The sequence below is a fragment of the Oncorhynchus mykiss genome, chromosome 14 (genome assembly GCF_013265735.2).
Source record: "Oncorhynchus mykiss isolate Arlee chromosome 14, USDA_OmykA_1.1, whole genome shotgun sequence".
Classification (NCBI taxonomy): Eukaryota; Metazoa; Chordata; class Actinopteri; order Salmoniformes; family Salmonidae; genus Oncorhynchus; species Oncorhynchus mykiss.
The window spans coordinates 2,407,100-2,427,259 of record NC_048578.1 but is presented as its reverse complement, the minus strand read 5'-3'; the positions used below and the strand labels follow the sequence as shown (position 1 = coordinate 2,427,259).

Below are 20,160 nucleotides of genomic sequence, written 5' to 3'. Positions count from 1 at the left end.
GCTTGTAATTATATTTCAGTATTCCATAGTAACATCTGACAAAAATATCTAAAGACACTGAAGCAGCAAACTTTGTGAAAATCAATATTTGTGTCATTCTCAAAACTTTTGGCCACGACTGTATGTACCCATTTAGAACAGTTTCCCCGCAAATTGCATTTTGGAACAGTTGTGCGTAGGCCTACCACCACCGTGTGCACATTGCTGTGCCTAAAATGTGAAGAAATAATAGTCTATCAACATTTTAAGATTAACATTCTGATCTGATCAGTCCATTCTGATCAGACTTATAAATTGGTATGGTGTATACCTCCACTACACTACTTTGATACCCATTGTGGGGATTAAGAGGTGAATATTCGCAATGCCCACTGAAAAATAAGTGGGTATACGGTGTATACCTGCGTATACTCTCCACCACACTATTGTGTGTGTGTGACAGAAACAGAGAGAGATAGGTTATGAGCTGGCAGAGGTTGTCGTCTTTCAGTGAGCATATGAGTGAGTATGCCGAAGATCACAGCTTGACACACAAACTGCATGCATACTGTACATACACACATACACACATACACACACGCTTTCTCCTCATTTATTAAATACAGTCCATACACTCTGTCTCACAAAACACTTAAGTTACCATGATTGCACAATCTGATTTAGGTCTGTTTTGAACTTGGGAGGGTCAAATGAAAATGAAACAACTGCCTTCATCTGTCAGACTAAACTTTATCCCGAATATAGATACTCACATTTCAGAGTTGCACAATGTGTCAATTAAATATTATGATCTAGAGTATCAAATTAAAACCATGTACTTGGATATCCCTACGAAGATCAAGACAACATAAGCAATTGGTTTTCGCTGTGTGGTTGAGCGCATTTGTCACAGTAGTAGTTATCAAACCCACTATCCAAGTCTGGAAGTAAACAACAACATTCTCGGCTAATAATATTACAATCTCACATACTTAGACATTTCACTAAGTTATCCTTATTTTCCCCCCAACAACACCAATATTACTGCCTTCTGGGAAACACACACGATCCATTCATTTGTGTGAGATGCAGTTAGGGCAGTGGGGAGCTGGCTGTTCACTCGCAAGGCTTTGAGTTGCAAATTAAATGTATTAAAAGCAGCCGAGCATGGCTCCCAAACCAAACAGGGCTATCGAAATACAGCAGAGCAAGGGTCACCAACTGTTTAGTCTTGCACCCCTGTGACGACAAGACAGACCATTGGTTAAAACCTGTGTGTGTTTAAATAAATACACACTGGAATAATATTCTCAGCTGACCATCTTCTAAAACGCTTTAGTCTAGGGATGAATTGTTTTGTCTTTCTCTAAATCTTGGAGGTACAGTGGCAAGAAAATGTATGTGAACCCTTTGGAATTACCTGGATTTCTGCATAAATTGGTAATCAAATTTAATCTGATCTTTATCTAAGTCACAACAATAGACAAACATAGTATGCTTCAACTAATAACACACTAATTATTTTATTTTTGTTGTTTATATTGAATACATAATTTAAACATTCACATTGTAGGTTGGAAAAAGTATGTGAACCCCTAGGCTAAAGACTTCTCCAAAAGCTAATTGGAGTCAGGAGTCAGCTACCCTGGGGTCATATCAACGAGATGAGATTAGAGATGTTGGTTAGAGCTTCCTTGCCCGATAAAAAACACTCACAAAATTTGAGTTTGCTATTCACAAGAAGCGCTGCCTGGAAAGGGTTACAAAACTATATCTAAAAGCCTTGATGTTCATCAGTTCACAGCAAGACAGATGGAGAAGGTTCAGCACTGTTGGCCATCCTACAAATATGACTGCAAGAGCACAGTGCAGAATGCTCAATGAGGTTAAGAATAATCCTATAGTGTCAGCTAAAGACTTACAGAAATCTCTGAAACATGTTAACATGTCTGTTGACGAGTCTACGATACGTAAAACACTAAACAAGAATGGTGTTCATGGGAGGACATCACGGAAGAAGCCACTGCTGTCCAAAAAAAACATTCCCCAACTTCTGAAGTTTGCAAAAGAGCACCTGGATGTTCCACAGCGCTACTGGCAAAATATTCTGTGGACAGATGAAACTACAGTTGAGTTGTTTGGAAGGAACCCACAACACTATGTGTGGAGAAAAAAAGACACAGCACACCAACATCAAAACCTCATCCCAACTATAAAGTATGGTGGAGGGAGCATCATGGTTTGGGGCTGCTTTGCTGTCTCAGGGCCTGGACAGCTTGCTATCATTGACAGAAAAATGAATTCCCAAGTTTATCAAGACATTTTGCAGGAGAAAGTTAGGCTATCTACCAATTGAAGCTCAACAGAAGTTGGATGATGCAACAGGACAATGACCCAAAACACAGAAGTAAAGCAACAACAGAATGGCAACAACAGAACGGCTTCAACAGAAGAAAATACGCCTTCTGGTGTGGCCTAGTCAGAGTCCTGACCTAAACCCGATTGAGATGCTGTGGCATGACTTGAAGAGAGCAGTTCACACCAGACATCCCAAGAATATTGTTGAACTGAAACAGTTTTGTAAAGAGGAATGGTCCAAAATTCCTCCTGACCATTGTGCAGGTCAGAGCCGAAACTACAGAAAACGTTTGGTTAAGGTTATTGTTGCCAAAGGAGGGTCAACCAGTTATTAAATCCAAGGGTTCACATACTTTTTCCACCCTGCACTGTGAATGTTTATAATTGTTTGTGTGTTATCCGTTTAAGCAGATGGTGTTTGTCTATTGTTGTGACCAAGATGAAGATCAGATCAAATTTCATGACCAATTTATGCAGAAATCCAGGTATTTCCAAAATGTTTGCATACTTTCTCTTGTCACTGTATGTCCAATCCCAATCTGAGTCTGAGTTACTGTCATTGTCCTGTGGTGTTATACAGTCTGTGGTGTAGCCCACAGTACAATATGCACTTGTCGCCCATGTCATGTGGTTTAACAGATCAACTTCTCCTATTAATGCACTCAGACAGACCCATCACACAGGCGTATGATCTACTGTTGAACTGTCAGCCACAGAGATAAAGATGCATATGCACAACATCTCTCTATCTAATCCTTTTCATTTATATCACTCATCTCTCTATCCCTCTATCACTTCATCCCAAATTCCCCAGAGTAACACAGTGACCCTGTTGAGTTCATGACATGTTTTAACTACATCTCAATAAGATGGGGAAATGAAAGTCTGTGTGTGTAGAGAGCCAAGTTTGTGGATCAGGTAATTTATTGAGGTCTGTTGTTTATAAGGCCTCTGGTTTATAGAGTTAATTTCCTTCTAAACGTTGGCTTGGCCTCCTCCTCCTCTCTCTCTCTATGGAGAGAGTGACATCAGCCGGGTCACCTCCCGGGCTGCCGAGAGGAGAGCGGGTGGAGAGCAGGGGGGTGGGAGGGTGGAGGTAGACAGATGAGGTGCTAGGAATATGATCCTGCCACCTCGGCGATAATGTTATATATGAAGTATTACCTTTCAGATGGCCGTGCATTGTGCTATCAGGGTGGAAAGTTACCGCAGGTTATGATGAATCTGCAGCTTTCCTGTTCATCAGCAACAATGAAGGAGAACACATGCCTGCTATTTATAATATACCACACAGATGCACACAAGCACGCAGGCACAAGCACACACCACGTGCACAGTGCAGATAGGCGAGGGAGCCAAAAGCTCACTTTCTAATCAGTTTGGATCATTTTTCTAAGCATACACCATCTGTTTACCTGGAGTCTTTGATAATATTCTCATGTGCTAAATATTTGAAATGTTTGTCACATTTCTTTCAGGGAAATGATTGGCTGTTAAATCATTAATACTATTGCAAAAAAATATACTTCCCCACAGAGATAAATCACTATACTGTTTTGGCAATCTCTCACAAGTGCCCACAGTTGAAGGGGGGAAATTATCATGGGATATTGACATCCTCAGTATCATATCAGAGCTTAGTGTACAAACTCCAGGTCATTGAATCTGATCCATTGCCATTGGTCACAAAAAGTCACACAGGCTGTCACAACAGAGGTTTGAAAGGCAATAGGGCTGAGAGGCCCACCCAGAACAGGCTTCCACTCCCCCTTGTTATGTTCTGTCTGAGAAGAGAGAAGAGAGAGAGAGAGTGAGAGAGGAGAGAGTTAGAAAAAGAGAAAGAGACAGAGAGAGCAGGCAGGCAGCAGCCGATACATAGTGGCAGACTGTGTCACGCAGGGAGAAGTACCTGTCATTATTCATGCTGGGCCTGGTGTGTGTGTGTGTGTGTGTGTGTGTGTGTGTGTGTGTGTGTGTGTGTGTGTGTGTGTGTGTGTTGCCATCATGCTAGCATGACATGCTGTCTAAATAAGCCATCCACAGTGTGGATACAACAATGGCCACCTCATGTGCTTTTAAATGAATGCACCCATTCCTCTGGCTTTTGTTGTAGATTTTTCTTAAACTCATACATCAAGTGTAGTACATGGAAGAGCATGGAAGAGCATGTACTTTCCCTTCTATTGGAAATAATCATGCAATGCTATCTTCATGAATGTAGTGAATAAATGCTGTATATTGAATGATATGTACATTACATAAGTGGTATTATTATAATAAAAAATAAATGACAATGTAATAATTACATTATGTTTGTAAACTTGACATTTGCCTTTCTAATCCTATTCAATTCGAGGTCAAAATATTGGATAACTGAAATGGATACCAAAATGTGTGCCTGTGTACATAAATGTACATAAATGTTCCTCTCGTTGAGGAATGCAATCATCTGTATCTGAGGGGGATGAATCAACCATTTCTAATCTATCGGTGCTTCACCTGACACCTCGCATGAGAATAAACGTAGAAAATCTGGGTTAGAGACTGTATGAGCAAAGAGAACATTATCCCTTTAAGATATGCACTTAAGAGATCAGGCACTTTTTAAGTGGTCCACATGATCTGGGTGCTTGTCAATAGCAGAGGATTGGAGCTTGGTATCTCTATTTGTTCCATTAGCTCATTTTCCAAGTATGAAGAGTGTCATTCATAGGCACTTCACGTCTTAGACATTCTGATCTTTCAAAAAAATTCTCAGCTGAATCCTGTCTTTTGACGTTCCAGCCAGTGAGTGATGAGTGAGTGAACTTAGAGAGGCTTGCTAAAGTGGCAGCAGTTCACAGCGTGAGGATTTGAAAAGGCTGCGGCGGTATTAGAATCTCCCAGGCTGCTCTGCTCCTCTCCTGTGAGTCTGAGTGACTCCTGAGTCACGGCTGTGAATCACTACTCTCTCCATGTCTTTCTCCCTCCCTACTGTAGCCAGCAGTGTGGCATTGACGCCACATGGCAGCGTGGCTCTCTCTCTCTTATAAACTCCGCTTTGCCTCGCTGGGCCCCACCATCATGACTCACTCCACCTGATGGCCATACTGCCAGTTGCCCGGCAACTATTATTTGACATCATCACCCTCCCAGAGGGTTCCCATGTTTGACAGGTCCACATAACTCAGCCGTTTGGTCGTTCGGTTGGTGGAAGTGCATAGTCCTCCACTGGTTACCGTGATGTCTACTGTACTGCCGTTGCCTGAGGCAGTGGAGAGGCTGCAGGGGTTCATGACTGGAGGTCAGTCGTCACGGTGATGCAGTGGCTGGGCTGGTACCAAACACACTGCATCCCCCTTAGCCATACAAGGGTATCAATGAGCGTCCCTGACTCACTGTCATAACCGCTAGTGCGGGTTGACTCATAACCTGCAGTCCCCACAGATATATCCACGGGTGGGTAAGGGGTAATTCAATATTTTTTTATAAATGTATCATTCTTGTGGGATCTCTAGCTATTGGCTCCATTGAGATTTTCTTTCATTATTTTTATCTGGCATTAGTGTGTAAGCCTAAGCTTTAGGGCCTAACTGTACGCGGGCCAAATACTCTACAAGCCAATCGCCAAATGCTTTTGAGAACTGGGTAGAAAAAGTTTACATTGGCAAAAAAGACAATGTCAGAGCTTAACTCAATAAGAGAAAAGCTGCGAAATGAAGTCAAGTTTGGGAAAGATGATAGCAGTGCTGGCTGTTATGTGTGATGATTGTGAGGAACTATACAAATTCGACAGACCCAAGACAAGGACTTCAAACAGGCCTATGGCATGTCAAGGGAGCTGTAACTTACTGTTCAGATGGGTTAAATGTAAACTGAAATCTGGACACTGACTGTAGGTCTATAACCTCTCAAATAGCCTTAATATTAACTCCTGCAGGATTAAGCATTACTTGCAGTAAAATGATGTTAAATTTTGACTCAGGAACAAGAATGGAGAAATATGGTTTCTTTCTTTCAGCATCTTGAGAGAATGCGAATGTGCAGTTATACAGTATTCCATCTGTAGAGGTGCTATCTTTCGCAGCATCATAAAATCTGTTAGAATTTCAACCACATAAAATATGCATACAAGCCGAACTGAAATCTTATCAGTTGGGTCGTTTTCACAACCTTCAATTTCCTTACAACCGGTCAAACTGATGTTATTTGGGAATTTTGAACAGAAAATCTTTCTAGTTTTTTTGGAGGTTCTTGCATTTTCTCCTCTGAATATATTTTCTCTGTGAAAGAAGCAGAGATGACAGAGAGAACTCTACCAATGTCAACAAGACTGACGCATTCATTCTATCAATTTATGACATTATTCTGGTGAGCAAGGGTTTATTTAGCAATGTATAATGACAGAAGAGAAGCCCCATGCATCTAATTACAAGAAGAAACATTTGTAAAATCAGGCAAAAAGAATCCTGCATCCCCTGTTGAAAATTTGTTCTGGCGGCTCTGACTGTAGCCTACAACACATTTTCGATATTAGCGGTTTAGAGTTCGGGTGTGGGCCTCAGTTTTTAACTTTATCACATATAGTCGGGTGGTTGCGGATGGGTAATTGCAATCGCGGGTGGGTGCGGGTGGACATACAGCTGACCCGCGCACCACTAATAACCAACCCTGCCCTAAAGCCCACCCAGCATCTCTATTCACTCTGGTCTGTCCCTCTGTGACCTGTATGTCACTCTGGATCCAATCAGCACCTGCTACAAAGGTCAAAGTTCACCGAAAAGGCAGCCTATATGTTTGCATCTAAAAAGGCAATTCCTTTTTCAGTTCATATGGTCCCAGCGCACGTTACATTCAAATTCTGTACAGGCTATTAAGCACAGAATTGATTTCTAAACAAAAGACTGCGTCTCTGCGTGCAAGAAGGTCAAAGCGCCTTTCACACACCTAGGATCTAAATTTGCCTGGCTGCATTCACCCTTGATTAATTTTATCAGATTTGTATTGGAATACAAGGGCCCATTATAGTAAGATCACAGAGGCTTTTCTCTTTTCTCTCTGCCTGGGAGCCCCAGTCTCTGGATGGAAAAGTGGCTTTGTGTGCAAACAGTAGCTGAGGCGTAACCAGGTGTAATTAACGGAGGCCAGAGAAAGGAAGTGAATCTCACTTACCCGTAGAATCTCCTCCACACAGCTGGAGTCACTGGACAGGCTGACCTGCACACACACAGAATAAAAATACTGGTTAGGGAGAGGAAGAAAAGACAACAAAAGATTGTTTCAAAGTAGCCAAAAGGTTCTGAGAGCGCTTCTGATGTAAAGGGTGAACTGAAGTCCATCTCAACAAAGAACAACAGATCAAATAAAGAAAACCCCCAGAATATTTGATATTTTCATTCGTAGACATAGAAAACACATATCCATATTGAGTGGTATTTATTATTCACAGACAGAGAGGACAAATAGGCCCATCTATTCTCAGTCAGAGAGATGACTGCTAGGGGATGACATCACTCTTAATGACTCACAAAGGGTCTTAGGGAACCACACAGTACCAGCCAGCCAACAGCTCACCCCCTCAACCCAGACTTGGAGCAGACCAGCACTGCCCCAGACTGGGTCAGATGAATCCTAGGCCTGGAATGGGCCAGGATTGTATTTCATTTGTAATTGAGAAAACAATACCTCATCTTTTAATTGCATACAGAACGAAGATGCCTGATGTACTCGCAGTAATTGCAATAATGTCAGTATTACAAGTGGAACAAATGACAAGCCATGGTAATGCCATGAGGTCACCATGCAGTCATTGCCAAAGACAGGCTGAACTGATAAAATATTGAAATTCAATATGCCACCTGGCTCTATACAGTATATAGATCATGTTGGCAAACATGCTAATTGCAGCTCAACAGATAATTACGGAATCTAAGTATAACCTAATACCTCATCACAAACTAATAGAGAGAGTGAGGATTTTTCTGGATATCGCCAGTTCATAGCAAATTTGACCATAGCAGGGAATCTCCAGTAATGTGTGTGTGTGTGTGTGTGTGTGTCTGTGTGTGTGTGTGTGTGTGTGTGTGTGTGTGTGTGTGTGTGTGTGTCTGTGTGTGTGTGTGTGTGTGTGCGTGTGTGTGTAGGCTAAAATACGTACTGTGATCTCTGGGCTGGCTGATGAGATCATGCCACCCACAGAGCCACATGGGACCCTGGATGACTGGCTGGCCCTCACACAGTCTCCTCTACTCTGCTCTGCTTTACCTCTGCTCTGGTAGTGGCATCAGCCCACCCTGTGCATGACTGGGGGCATCTTGGCACTGGAAAGGTCAGTGAGTCCAAAGAGAGGGTTAGGGGCATTGGGTAGGGAGGAGGCGTGGGGTGAGGAGTGATGGAGGGAGCAGAGCTGGGCTTTATCCACCTCAGGCTACAGGGAGCTGGGTAGCTACACACAGTAGCATCCCCAAGACGCTCCTTATGCCATGGCTGACCTGTCGTGTTCCTCCAGCCTCCTTCTACACTACCATCCTCTGACTCTGTTTGACACAATGGTGTGATCTGTGCTGTAAAGCTGCTAAACTACAGTGGCAATGAGGATATAAATAAAGATACAATATACTCAGTAAGAGTTTGTAGTTGTAAATTATTGTGATTTAATGAATATGCATCTTTGCAAAGTACCAGCTCCTATTGAATTCTGAGTATCAACAGAACTGAAACCATGACAGAAAGCAATTATAACACACAAAATGGTAGAACGCGTTGTTTAACTATTACATCAAAGAGTGAATTAGTAAAACTATATCTATATTTTACTGGTATTCCTCTCCAGAGATATTAGTGTTTAACTGTTTGTGACTGTGTGTTTATGAATGAGCCATGCTATACAGTGCCAGTCCACAGCGGAGGGTGTCTGAAGTCATCCTAATTCATCCCAGATCCCACAAGGGGGATTGGAGTCAGTAGGAGCTTTGTAAACAAGCCTCACAGACAGATATAAACTTCCTGTTAGCTCAACCAACAGCACATAATATCCTGTTCCCATAGAAACCAACCAAGTGACTCTAATCAGATGGGTTCTCTACCATTGTCCTGGCTCTGTCTAATATCACTTCATGGTACAGAAGTACAGGGGCACAACTTATTCCAGGCACACTGGGTCCATATCACCGTCTCTTGTGGTGAACCCCATTTAGATTCGAGGCGTGACTCTCGGAGGTGCTCTATGTCTGCCTTGTTCCTCTGCCTCGGGAATGAACACCAAATGTCAAAGATATAAAGAGGAATCCCAGTTCAGTGACAAACAGTTTAGACCCACTCTGAGAGGTTTGGGCTTGTCGGGATCAAGTCAGATGTGACAGATATCTGGGTTCGTATTGCAGATATTGAAGTTATTGTCATGGTTATGATACTGGAGCTAATGGAAGGCAGTTGAGGTAAAAACAAAGATCGTCAGAGGCAGTGCAGCCGGCTGGCTGACATAAATTGTGACATTTCAGATAGCATTTGACAAATGTGATTGAACAGACAATGCATTTCCAATGGGTTGAGGAGTGTGTTTACAGACGCATTAAAGCACGTTAATTTCTCAATATCCCCAAAGTTATTTTGCAAAATGGCTGGAACAGAATTATCCAGCTGAGATCTTATTTCCTAACTCAGGCAGGGTTCTCTGTGTGCCTGCCGTTCCAGTCAGATTGAATGGACTTACAAATGATTCTTCTGCGATAGGCAATTTCCCCATGTGAATAAAAGCTTTGCAAGATGCCCGTGTTCCAGAATAGCGTGATTCCATGGGCAATGTAAAATAAAAATGAGATACGCTCTTCAGATGTAATTCTCTACAGTTCCATGTTAAAAATCATTTGTGTGGACAGTGTATGGACTGTAAAGTGTATGCAAAAAAACACAGAAAATCCAATACTGAATATTGAGCAGCTCAGTGTTACAACCGGTTACAACTCACAAGTTTTAATCACACTAAAGCAGTTAATTGTATCTTCGCAGTGATGAATTTAACATGCTTGGTGTTTTTCTCACACGGAGATCACTGGAAGTGTCATTAATCTCTCTCCGAGTTATTTTTTTTTGGCAAGACACGGGTAAATGGGGAAAAAAAATGGAAAAAAAGGATAGAACATTTTTTTGTCAGTCACCTCGTTCTGCAGCTTTCAGGGAAAAATAAGACCAATTGCTTTGAATGATGTGCAGATCCAGGGAATGTTGCAGAGGCAATTACTGGGGCAGAAATACGTTTTCTTTGAAATAGCTGTTGAGAAAAGCGTCTGTGCATCAACAACAGATAAGATGTATTAGCCTCATTTTTAAAAACGCATGTATCAAAGTTGCACAAGGCTCCGATGCTCTCTGCAACCACTCAAATTGGGCTTAAAAAGTGGAAGAGCAGCTCCAGGAACAAATAGGTAGATTTGAACATGAGACGATAAGCAGAAGCTCACAGGGGGCTTTTTAGCTGTCTATCCTTCTGACAGTGGACGGATGAATAAACAACGGGAAAAACATGATTGATGACAGAAAAAAAGGACACACAGATAGACAGTCACAGACAGGCACATAGGGCAGTCAGCCCATTTCATGGGCTGACTGATATATAGACAAAGATGAATAGATAAATGAGTTATGAGTTGGAAAATAAATGTATCTCTCTAGATGAGCATATGTTTGTCAGTGATTGTGTGTGACAAGCAGACATCAGATGCAGGTATTTGCGCCGCACCATGCCTCAGGGTATACACACAAAACCCAAGCGAGATATTAGTCAATTTGAGTCAACATCTTTATTAACAATGAAAAAGGGGGAGGCTTGCAAGCTGAATAACACCATCCCAACTGTGAAGCACGGGGTGGCAGCATCATGTTGTGTGGGTGCTTTGCTGCAGGAGGGACTGGTGCACTACACAAAATAGATGGCACATGAGGTAGGAAAATTATGTGGATATATTGAAGCAACATCTCAAGACAGTCAGGAAGTCAAGAAGTTAAAGCTTGGTCGCAAATGGGTCTTCCAAATGAACAATGACCCCAAGCATACTTTCAAAGTTGTGGCAAAATGGCTTAAGGACAACAAAGTCAAGGCATTGGAGTGGCCATCACAAAGCCCTGACCTCAATCTTATAGAAAATGTGTGGGCAGAACTGAAAAAGCATGTGCGAGCAAGGAGGCCTACAAACCTGACTCAGTTACACCAGCTCTGTCAGGAGGAATGGGACAAAATTCACCCAACTTATTGTGGGAAGCTTATGGAAGGCTACCCGAAATGTTTGACCCATGTTCAACAATTTATAGGCAATGCTACCAAATACTAATTGAGTGTATGTAAACTTCTGACCCACTGGGAATGTGATGAAAGAAATAAAAACTGAAATAAATCATTCTCTCTACTATTATTCTGACATTTCACATTCTTAAAATAAAGTGGTGATCTTAACTGACCTAAGACAGGGAATTTTTACTAGGATTAAGTGTCAGGAATTGTGAAAATGTTTAAATGTATTTGGCTAAGGTGTATGTAAACGTCCGACTTCAACTGTATATATATACAGTGCCTTGCGAAAGTATTCGGCCCCCTTGAACTTTGCGACCTTTTGCCACATTTCAGGCTTCAAACATAAAGATATAAAACTGTATTTTTTGTGAAGAATCAACAACAAGTGGGACACAATCATGAAGTGGAACGACATTTATTGGATATTTCAAACTTTTTTAACAAATCAAAAACTGAAAAATTAAGCGTGCAAAATTATTCAGCCCCCTTAAGTTAATACTTTGTAGCGCCACCTTTTACTGCGATTACAGCTGTAAGTCACTTGGGGTATGTCTCTATCAGTTTTGCACATCGAGAGACTGACATTTTTTTCCATTCCTCCTTGCAAAACAGCTTGAGCTCAGTGAGGTTGGATGGAGAGCCTTTGTGAACAGCAGTTTTCAGTTCTTTCCAAAGATTCTCGATTGGATTCAGGTCTGGACTTTGACTTGGCCATTCTAACACCTGGATATGTTTATTTTTGAACCATTCCATTGTAGATTTTGCTTTATGTTTTGGATCATTGTCTTGTTGGAAGACAAATCTCCGTCCCAGTCTCAGGTCTTTTGCAGACTCCATCAGGTTTTCTTCCAGAATGGTCCTGTATTTGGCTCCATCCATCTTCCCATCAATTTTAACCATCTTCCCTGTCCCTGCTGAAGAAAAGCAAGCCCAAACCATGATGCTGCCACCACGTTTGACAGTGGGGATGGTGTGTTCAGCTGTGTTGCTTTTACGCCAAACATAACGTTTTGCATTGTTGCCAAAAAGTTCAATTTTGGTTTCATCTGACCAGAGCACCTTCTTCCACATGTTTGGTGTGTCTCCCAGGTGGCTTGTGGCAAACTTTAAACAACACTTTTTATGGATATCTTTAAGAAATGGCTTTCTTCTTGCCACTCTTCCATAAAGGCCAGATTTGTGCAATATACGACTGATTGTTGTCCTATGGACAGAGTCTCCCACCTCAGCTGTAGATCTCTGCAGTTCATCCAGAGTGATCATGGGCCTCTTGGCTGCATCTCTGATCAGTCTTCTCCTTGTATGAGCTGAACGTTTAGAGGGACGGCCATGTCTTGGTAGATTTGCAGTGGTCTGATACTCCTTCCATTTCAATATTATCGCTTGCACAGTGCTCCTTGGGATGTTTAAAGCTTGGGAAATCTTTTTGTATCCAAATCCGGCTTTAAACTTCTTCACAACAGTATCTCGGACCTGCCTGGTGTGTTCCTTGTTCTTCATGATGCTCTCTGCGCTTTTAACGGACCTCTGAGACTATCACAGTGCAGGTGCATTTATACGGAGACTTGATTACACACAGGTGGATTGTATTTATCATCATTAGTCATTTAGGTCAACATTGGATCATTCAGAGATCCTCACTGAACTTCTGGAGAGAGTTTGCTGCACTGAAAGTAAAGGGGCTGAATAATTTTGCACGCCCAATTTTTCAGTTTTTGATTTGTTAAAAAAGTTTGAAATATCCAATAAATGTCGTTCCACTTCATGATTGTGTCCCACTTGTTGTTGATTCTTCACAAAAAAATACAGTTTTATATCTTTATGTTTGAAGCCTGAAATGTGGCAAAAGGTCGCAAAGTTCAAGGGGGCCGAATACTTTCGCAAGGCACTGTATATAGCCATTGGGCAGTTACGGCAGTGATCCAACACGGAGCTTAAGGAGTCCTTAGGGCATTTGAGATTGAACCCCCCCCCCCCCCCCCCCGCCTAAGGCTGAACCTAACAATAGAGGGCTAGCTCACATGAGAGAGTAGTTACTGTATCTGAGTGACCCTTTACCCAACAGAGCTATCTCACTGAGATGGGATCAGACACTAATAGACACACAGAGGAACTAGTACAACAGAGGAACTGATGTTCGCATGAAAATGGAACAAGTTGTCCCAATGAAGTTGTCAGTCAGTAAGGAGCTCTTTGAACTGTCAGATCAACAGAGAGAAAAAAACAGATTCACTTCCTAATTCCCATTTATGCCATGTCACACACAGTAACGGGACAATAAATATTTTTTTCAAAAGAGTAATATGATTAAATCAACAACACTACAGATACCTCAGTATTTATAAATGTTCTGAGTATGCCTCCTTAAGTACAGTTTCTTACAATAAATTAAATCAGACTAGATTTACACATGCCTGCCCAAGATGAGCCTCAATCAAATGCAGCATGTTCATTCTAAATGGACGTTCTAATTTCCACCCTGTATACACCCCTTTCATTGCTCCCTGGCATTTCCCAGCAATACCACAATTATAAGGGAAACCGATAGATTGTTCTGTTGCATAGTGACTCACTAACATGCTTGGTTCCAGCAATTCCACAGGCCTACTTCCATTCCTCAGGGCATACGCCAAAAAAATATTTTCTGCAGGATCGTTATAATCAGGTACTTCATTGAATTCATTGAGCTCCTGACTGATTCGGTTCTCCCTTCTATTCCACATCCTCTGCTTGCCTCTGTTTTCCATATTGTTTTATTGTAGGAGCTGGCTTTCACGTTTAATCTGATTTCCACACTTCATTTTCAATGGCTTTTGTGAAGGCACAGCCGGGCTCATCTCTCACGGATACCCCTCCCCCACGCACACCCACCTCTCACGCATTTCAGAACAGCCAGGGTCCCTCTGAAGCATTTAACACGTCTGTGTACTCATCATCAGATGTTTTACTGTACCTGAACACAGCAACAGGCAGCTTTCAAATGCTTTACCTTTAGCTTTATGCTACAGACTGCCTTCAGAAAGATAGTTCTGGAAGGTATTGAGGCACCTCTTAGAGCTCATAGAGGACTTTTTTCTCCCTCTCTTTTCTTCCCAGGCCTGCTGCTCTGCCCTCTGCCCCATGGGACAGCGCCCATGTGGGCGTGCTGGGGGTGTGGGTCTGCTGGGGCATGGACACTAACACAGGGAGACACCCAGCTGGGATGAGTGGAGGGGAGGAGACTCCCCTGTCAGGCGCTGCACAGCCCCTGCCACCTCCGCTTAGCGTGACGCCGGCCATGAGGCCAAACAACACTCTGGCAAAAAGGCAGGTAGACATACAGACTCACAAAAACAATCAGACAGACATACGGATGGACAGATGGACAGACAGAGTCACTTCACAGATGCATCCAAACACCAAAACAAATAAGATGCACCTATCCTATAGTAAGAAGTAGAGCGCCCTAGGGCTGGGCATGGAGGTAGAGGCCCAGCCTGCGCTCCTGCCACCCCCACAGAATGCACAATCCCTGGGGCTCAGCGTGCAGCCTTGCCTGCCTCTGCCTCAGCCGCCCCCCAGCGCTTACACCACCAAACAGATGGAACAAAGGGACCTAATTACCATGCAAAGCACAACATCCCTCAGATGCTAGTGGAAGCGTGACTACAGGCAGGGGGAACGCTAGCTGGTCCTGCAGGGGAAACCTCCCCCATATGACCACCCAGGCATAAAGCAGAGGACCCAGCCTGGCTTCCCTGCCAGGCAGCCAGGCTGCAGGAAGGGAGATGTGTAATCTCCAGGTACTTTAATTCACTATTAATCTTGGCTTGCTAATCATTCAGCATGATACCCCAAGTGCCTGGAGCTACAGCCAGGCTGAGGCACCGAGCACCACTCCTCTCCTCAAAGGGTAAAGTAATGAGCTCTGCCAGCATTAACAAATGATACAGTAGGAAGACTGGGGATCGTTGAGGAAGAGAGGGGGCAAATGAGGGGAATTATAATGGTTACCCTGGGAGAATTCCAGTCCATCATCTCAAAAAGCTGACCTTTATTGTGGAACGCTAAGTGACGTGTTGTCAGGAGGGGCCAGCATCTGAGAGAGGGGCGTTGTACCACTGTAGGTGTAAAATCTCCCTCCACAGCAATTAGCTGATGGAGTAAATACACCAGCTGCTGAACCGGGGCCCTCAGGGGCCTGACGCTTAGATCTTCTCATCTCTCACATAGAATGGAAATAGTCTCAAAAACACTATGCCAAAGGTAAAACTCAATTTTACTAACTTTCAGTGCTTAAAGCACAGCTTAAATCACAGAGGGATTGGCTATGGCCAGAGGGATTCAAAGTGGTAAATTACCTAGGGATCTTTACTCTGAGCAATCTCAAACGAGTGATGCTGTATGTTTCCACACTGCTACTGTGGAGAGTGTGAGTGAGGTCATAAAGTGGCCAGAGCTATAGGCTACCACTAATGAGCAGCAGCAGTATGTTTTACATGCATTCCAATTACGCAGCGCCGACGTCAGCCTAAGTTCCCTCTCTTATCCTAATTATCTGTTACTAATTAAAATTTTGGCTTGGGCTCTGCTAGGGAACGATGTTAACGTAAGTGTTCCTGTCAGTCCAAGAGTAATTTGATTTAGGCCGCGCTGCAGACCAATTAAATATGCTATTTATGCACAGTATGCAAGTCTCCATCTGCGTTTCATCATTATGAGGAGAGAGAGAGAGAGAGAGAGAGAGAGAGAGAGAGAGATGGGTAAAGAGGGGAAGGATGATGGATAATGTAGAAGGGGCACTCCGGTTCTCCATAGATATAATGATTTAGGAGATCATTCTGGAGCAGACTGCATATGCAAATGATGTGGGTCTGATCTCAGGATAGAGGTCAATGTTTGAGGAAAAAATAAGCAGGGATTGGTAGGAGGATGACTAAATTGAGTATTGTATGTATAGTATGAACTATGTTCACTATAAGCCCCTTCAGCGTTCTAACATAACAGCTATGTTTCAGTAGAGTGTATCCAGGCTGTATCACAACCGGCCGTGACTGGGAGTCCCATAGGGTGGCGCCCAATTGGTCCAGTGTCGTTCGGGTTTGGCCGGTGTAGGTCGTCATTGTAAATAAGAATTTGTTCTTAACTGACTTGCCTAGTTAAATAAAGGTTCAATAAAAAATAAAGAGTGCAAGGGTGGCTTAGCAGCGTTTCAAAAACAATGATCCAAATCTCTGAGCGGTTTGCCTCGGTTTAGTTGTCCTCGGGTCCGTTCGGGACTGGTCTCTATTTTTAAAACATTTATTTATGTGTATCGGGTCTGAATAGGAAAGCCCTATGCCCATTTTGGAAAAGGTCCAACTTTTGGCATAAGAATGTCTGCTCAATGACTCGGCTGTTGTAGGAACGATGCATAGTTAAAACAAGCTTAAGTTCCATTGCTATCAGGACGATACGGCAATCATGGGCAGTTACAAAAGACTACTGTAGCTAATATCCATGGAACTATATAACAATCACATTTAGTTGTCATTAGACTTTAACACACAGCCCTTGTTTCCATATATTTTCCATTTCATTTCAAGGTTTGTTTTTAAAGGCGTGAAGCTGCTAAAGTTTTGACTACAGTGTGTAAGCTACCTGGGCGCAGGTGGAGGAAAGAGGAGGAAAGGAGGAAACCAGGCTGATGAAAGCAAGCCAGTGAGAAATAAATAAAAAAATATGAATGAGGATAGACACGAGCAGAAAACACTAACACACACACTGAGATATTCACTGTCATTTTTTTGGATGTATATATGAGGAGTTGTATTGTTCTTGCCTTGCTACTCAGATACCTAGACAAATGAACTGTGCAGAGCTGTGGTGGTGAGTTGTCCCGTCAGAGTTACAGGTTTTAGATTGCAGCTTCACTTTAAAAACTAGGGGAGAAAACAGAACTTTGGCAAAGGTAGAGCCAAATGGGGAGAAGAGAGCTTCAAACACAATGATTGTTCCAAATACCACTAACTAGAGACCAGATTATAGAAATATGGCCCTCACCAAACTGTGATTTACTGCCTACTGCTGTTATTTCTTCTATACGTGCAGACACACACACACACAAGCCCTTCCCCCCCACCCCCACTCACACACACACCCACATTATCTTCGCAGCCCAGTTTATAAGCAGCATTGAGGGACTTTGAACAGTGAGACCACATGGGGTATCGTGTGCACTTGTTTCAGAGGGCATTTGTGTCCGCTGATTTTGTCGGCTGTCAAGCCCACATTACTGATGGCTCCTGACTTCAATTAATATTCCTCTAGTGGAGAGGCATAGTGAGAGAGGGAGGGCCACTGTGACGCGAACACCACACTGCTCCACATCACTGACTAACAATGTATTCAAATGAGGCTCCCGGGCTCACCCAATGGCTGACTACTCCCACTGGTCCCACAGTGGAGAGGACAACATGATGACAGGTGAATAACTGTAAATTACATGAACTCTACTTTACCTACATTCCAGTCCTCTACCTTTCATTAATGCTCTCCAACTGTGCATCTAACCAACTGTACCTCCAACCTCTTTATACTACTTTATAATCTCTTACCAATCTTTTAAATGTTGTCTTCCCCTCTCCCCCCCCCCCCCATCAACCCTCTAACCACACCACCCCATGACCTCTTGAACCTCCTCTAGTACTCAGCAGCCTCTCTGCCCCAGTCCAGACCCTGAGTACACCTCAGTCAACCCAGCCAACCCCTCTCTGCCCCAGACAGGCCAGTTTGAAAGGCAATAATGTGCTAGATTAGAGGGGAACAACAATTTCATCAGGAACTCTCCAACAACAGCAGCATGAGCAGCGTGGTAGCCAGCCACGTGGATGGAGGGCACAGATAAGCTCTGCATTCTCTGTATTCTCACAGTCAACGAAAATGTAATGAGCCAGGGAGCCAGTGGCTGCTGTATCACTGGAATGCAAACACACACACACACGCACACACTCACTCCACACCAACACAAAACAATGTCAGCCAGCCAGCAGTAAATCACATGCAGAAATATGTGCCTTCAGGAATCATTCCGTGCTTGACCTTTGACTTGTTTTTGTCCTTCAGTTATTAATTTAACTTGCACACACTAATGATTTCTCATCGTTTTTTTCTTCTTTTTTTGACTGCCCATTTTGGCTTTGTTTCTGTGAATAATTACAATGCTGGATTGATCTCCATAGTAGTGCCCTTTTAGAGCTTTGTGTGTGTGTGCGTATGCGTATGCGAGTGCTCTGTGTGTGTGTGTGTGTGTGTGTGTGTGTGTGTGTGTGTGTGTGTGTGTGTGTGTGTATGTGTGTGTGTGTGTGTGTGTGTGTGTGTGTGTGTGTGTGTGTGTGTGTGTGTGTGTGTTTATCCACGCGCGTGAGTGTGTTTGCATGCATCTGTCTGTACGTGGTGGCACCACAACCAAAATAAAAATGCAACACCCACTTAAGAGATACAGCAGACAAGCTAATGAATAGAGTAGCCTTGAACAACGTTATGATATGTATGGGATTCAGCCGGTGAGGACATGCTGTTTCAATGGAACAATAAACTCAATGAAATTCAAATCAGGCCACTATCATGGACTTGAACTCTTTTAGATACAAAAACATGATAAACTAAGACAATCCCACAGGCCCCTAAGTCTCACCTGAGGTCAGCCAGGATCAGGTAGAAACTCATTCAACCATGACAGTACTGCGCTATTGAACCTAGTGTAAATGTTGAATGGATGTGGCTGGAGACCCATATATCCACTTCCAATATGTTTTACTCTTGGGTGAGTTGTATTTGGAAAAGAGGAATTGTTGTATATTGGTCCTGTTCTGTGCTCTATGGTAATCGTTATAGAGGACCTGTGTGAGAGCATGCCAGGGTGCCTGTCGACTGAATCAGGGCACACCAGTAGGACGTGACAGGAGCCTGGATCTAACCCAAATCTCTCCTGCATTGACAGATAGCCCAGAGGCCTGTTGCTACAGCACTAACTAACGTATACAAGGATCCCCCTGAGGCATTGTGTGGCGTAAATACCTGCATCTGAAGTCTGCTTGTCACACACAATCACTGACAAACAAACGCTCATCTAGAGAGATACATTCTCTTGCTGACATATAGGCAGCCTACACACAAAAACAGATACACCCTTACAACCATACAATCCTGGGATCCGGATAAGTGTGTTTACTAAATGACTGAAATGTAAATGCCCTCACGTGTGTGCATGCACACACACACACACACACACACACACACACACACACACACACACACACACACACACACACACACACACACACACACACACACACACACACACACACACACACACACACAAAGAGGTACACGTTTGAGGAGTCCAGACAGAACAGAACAAGTGGACATCCTGAATGTAAGAATCAACCGTTGAACAGCAGGACAGACAAAGACATAACTTTTTCCCATTAAGAGCGGCAGTAGTTTAAAGTGATGAGGTGCTGCATTTTTATGGAGAAGGTGACAGAAACGCTCAGAGACTACAATATGTTCTTAGGTCATTGTGACGCAGTGTCACT

General features: G+C 43.1%; 1 protein-coding gene across 2 annotated transcripts in view; it reads right to left on the bottom strand.

Annotated features, from left to right (window-relative positions):
* The window catches only part of LOC110488546 (AF4/FMR2 family member 2), a 175,226-nt gene that overhangs the window by 88,963 nt on the left and 66,103 nt on the right, over window positions 1-20,160 (bottom strand). For both annotated transcript variants that reach the window (XM_021560781.2, XM_021560782.2), the window contains one exon: window positions 7,489-7,533. In XM_021560781.2, the coding sequence (XP_021416456.2) occupies window positions 7,489-7,533 (45 nt within the window). The remainder of the gene's footprint in view (window positions 1-7,488; window positions 7,534-20,160) is intronic.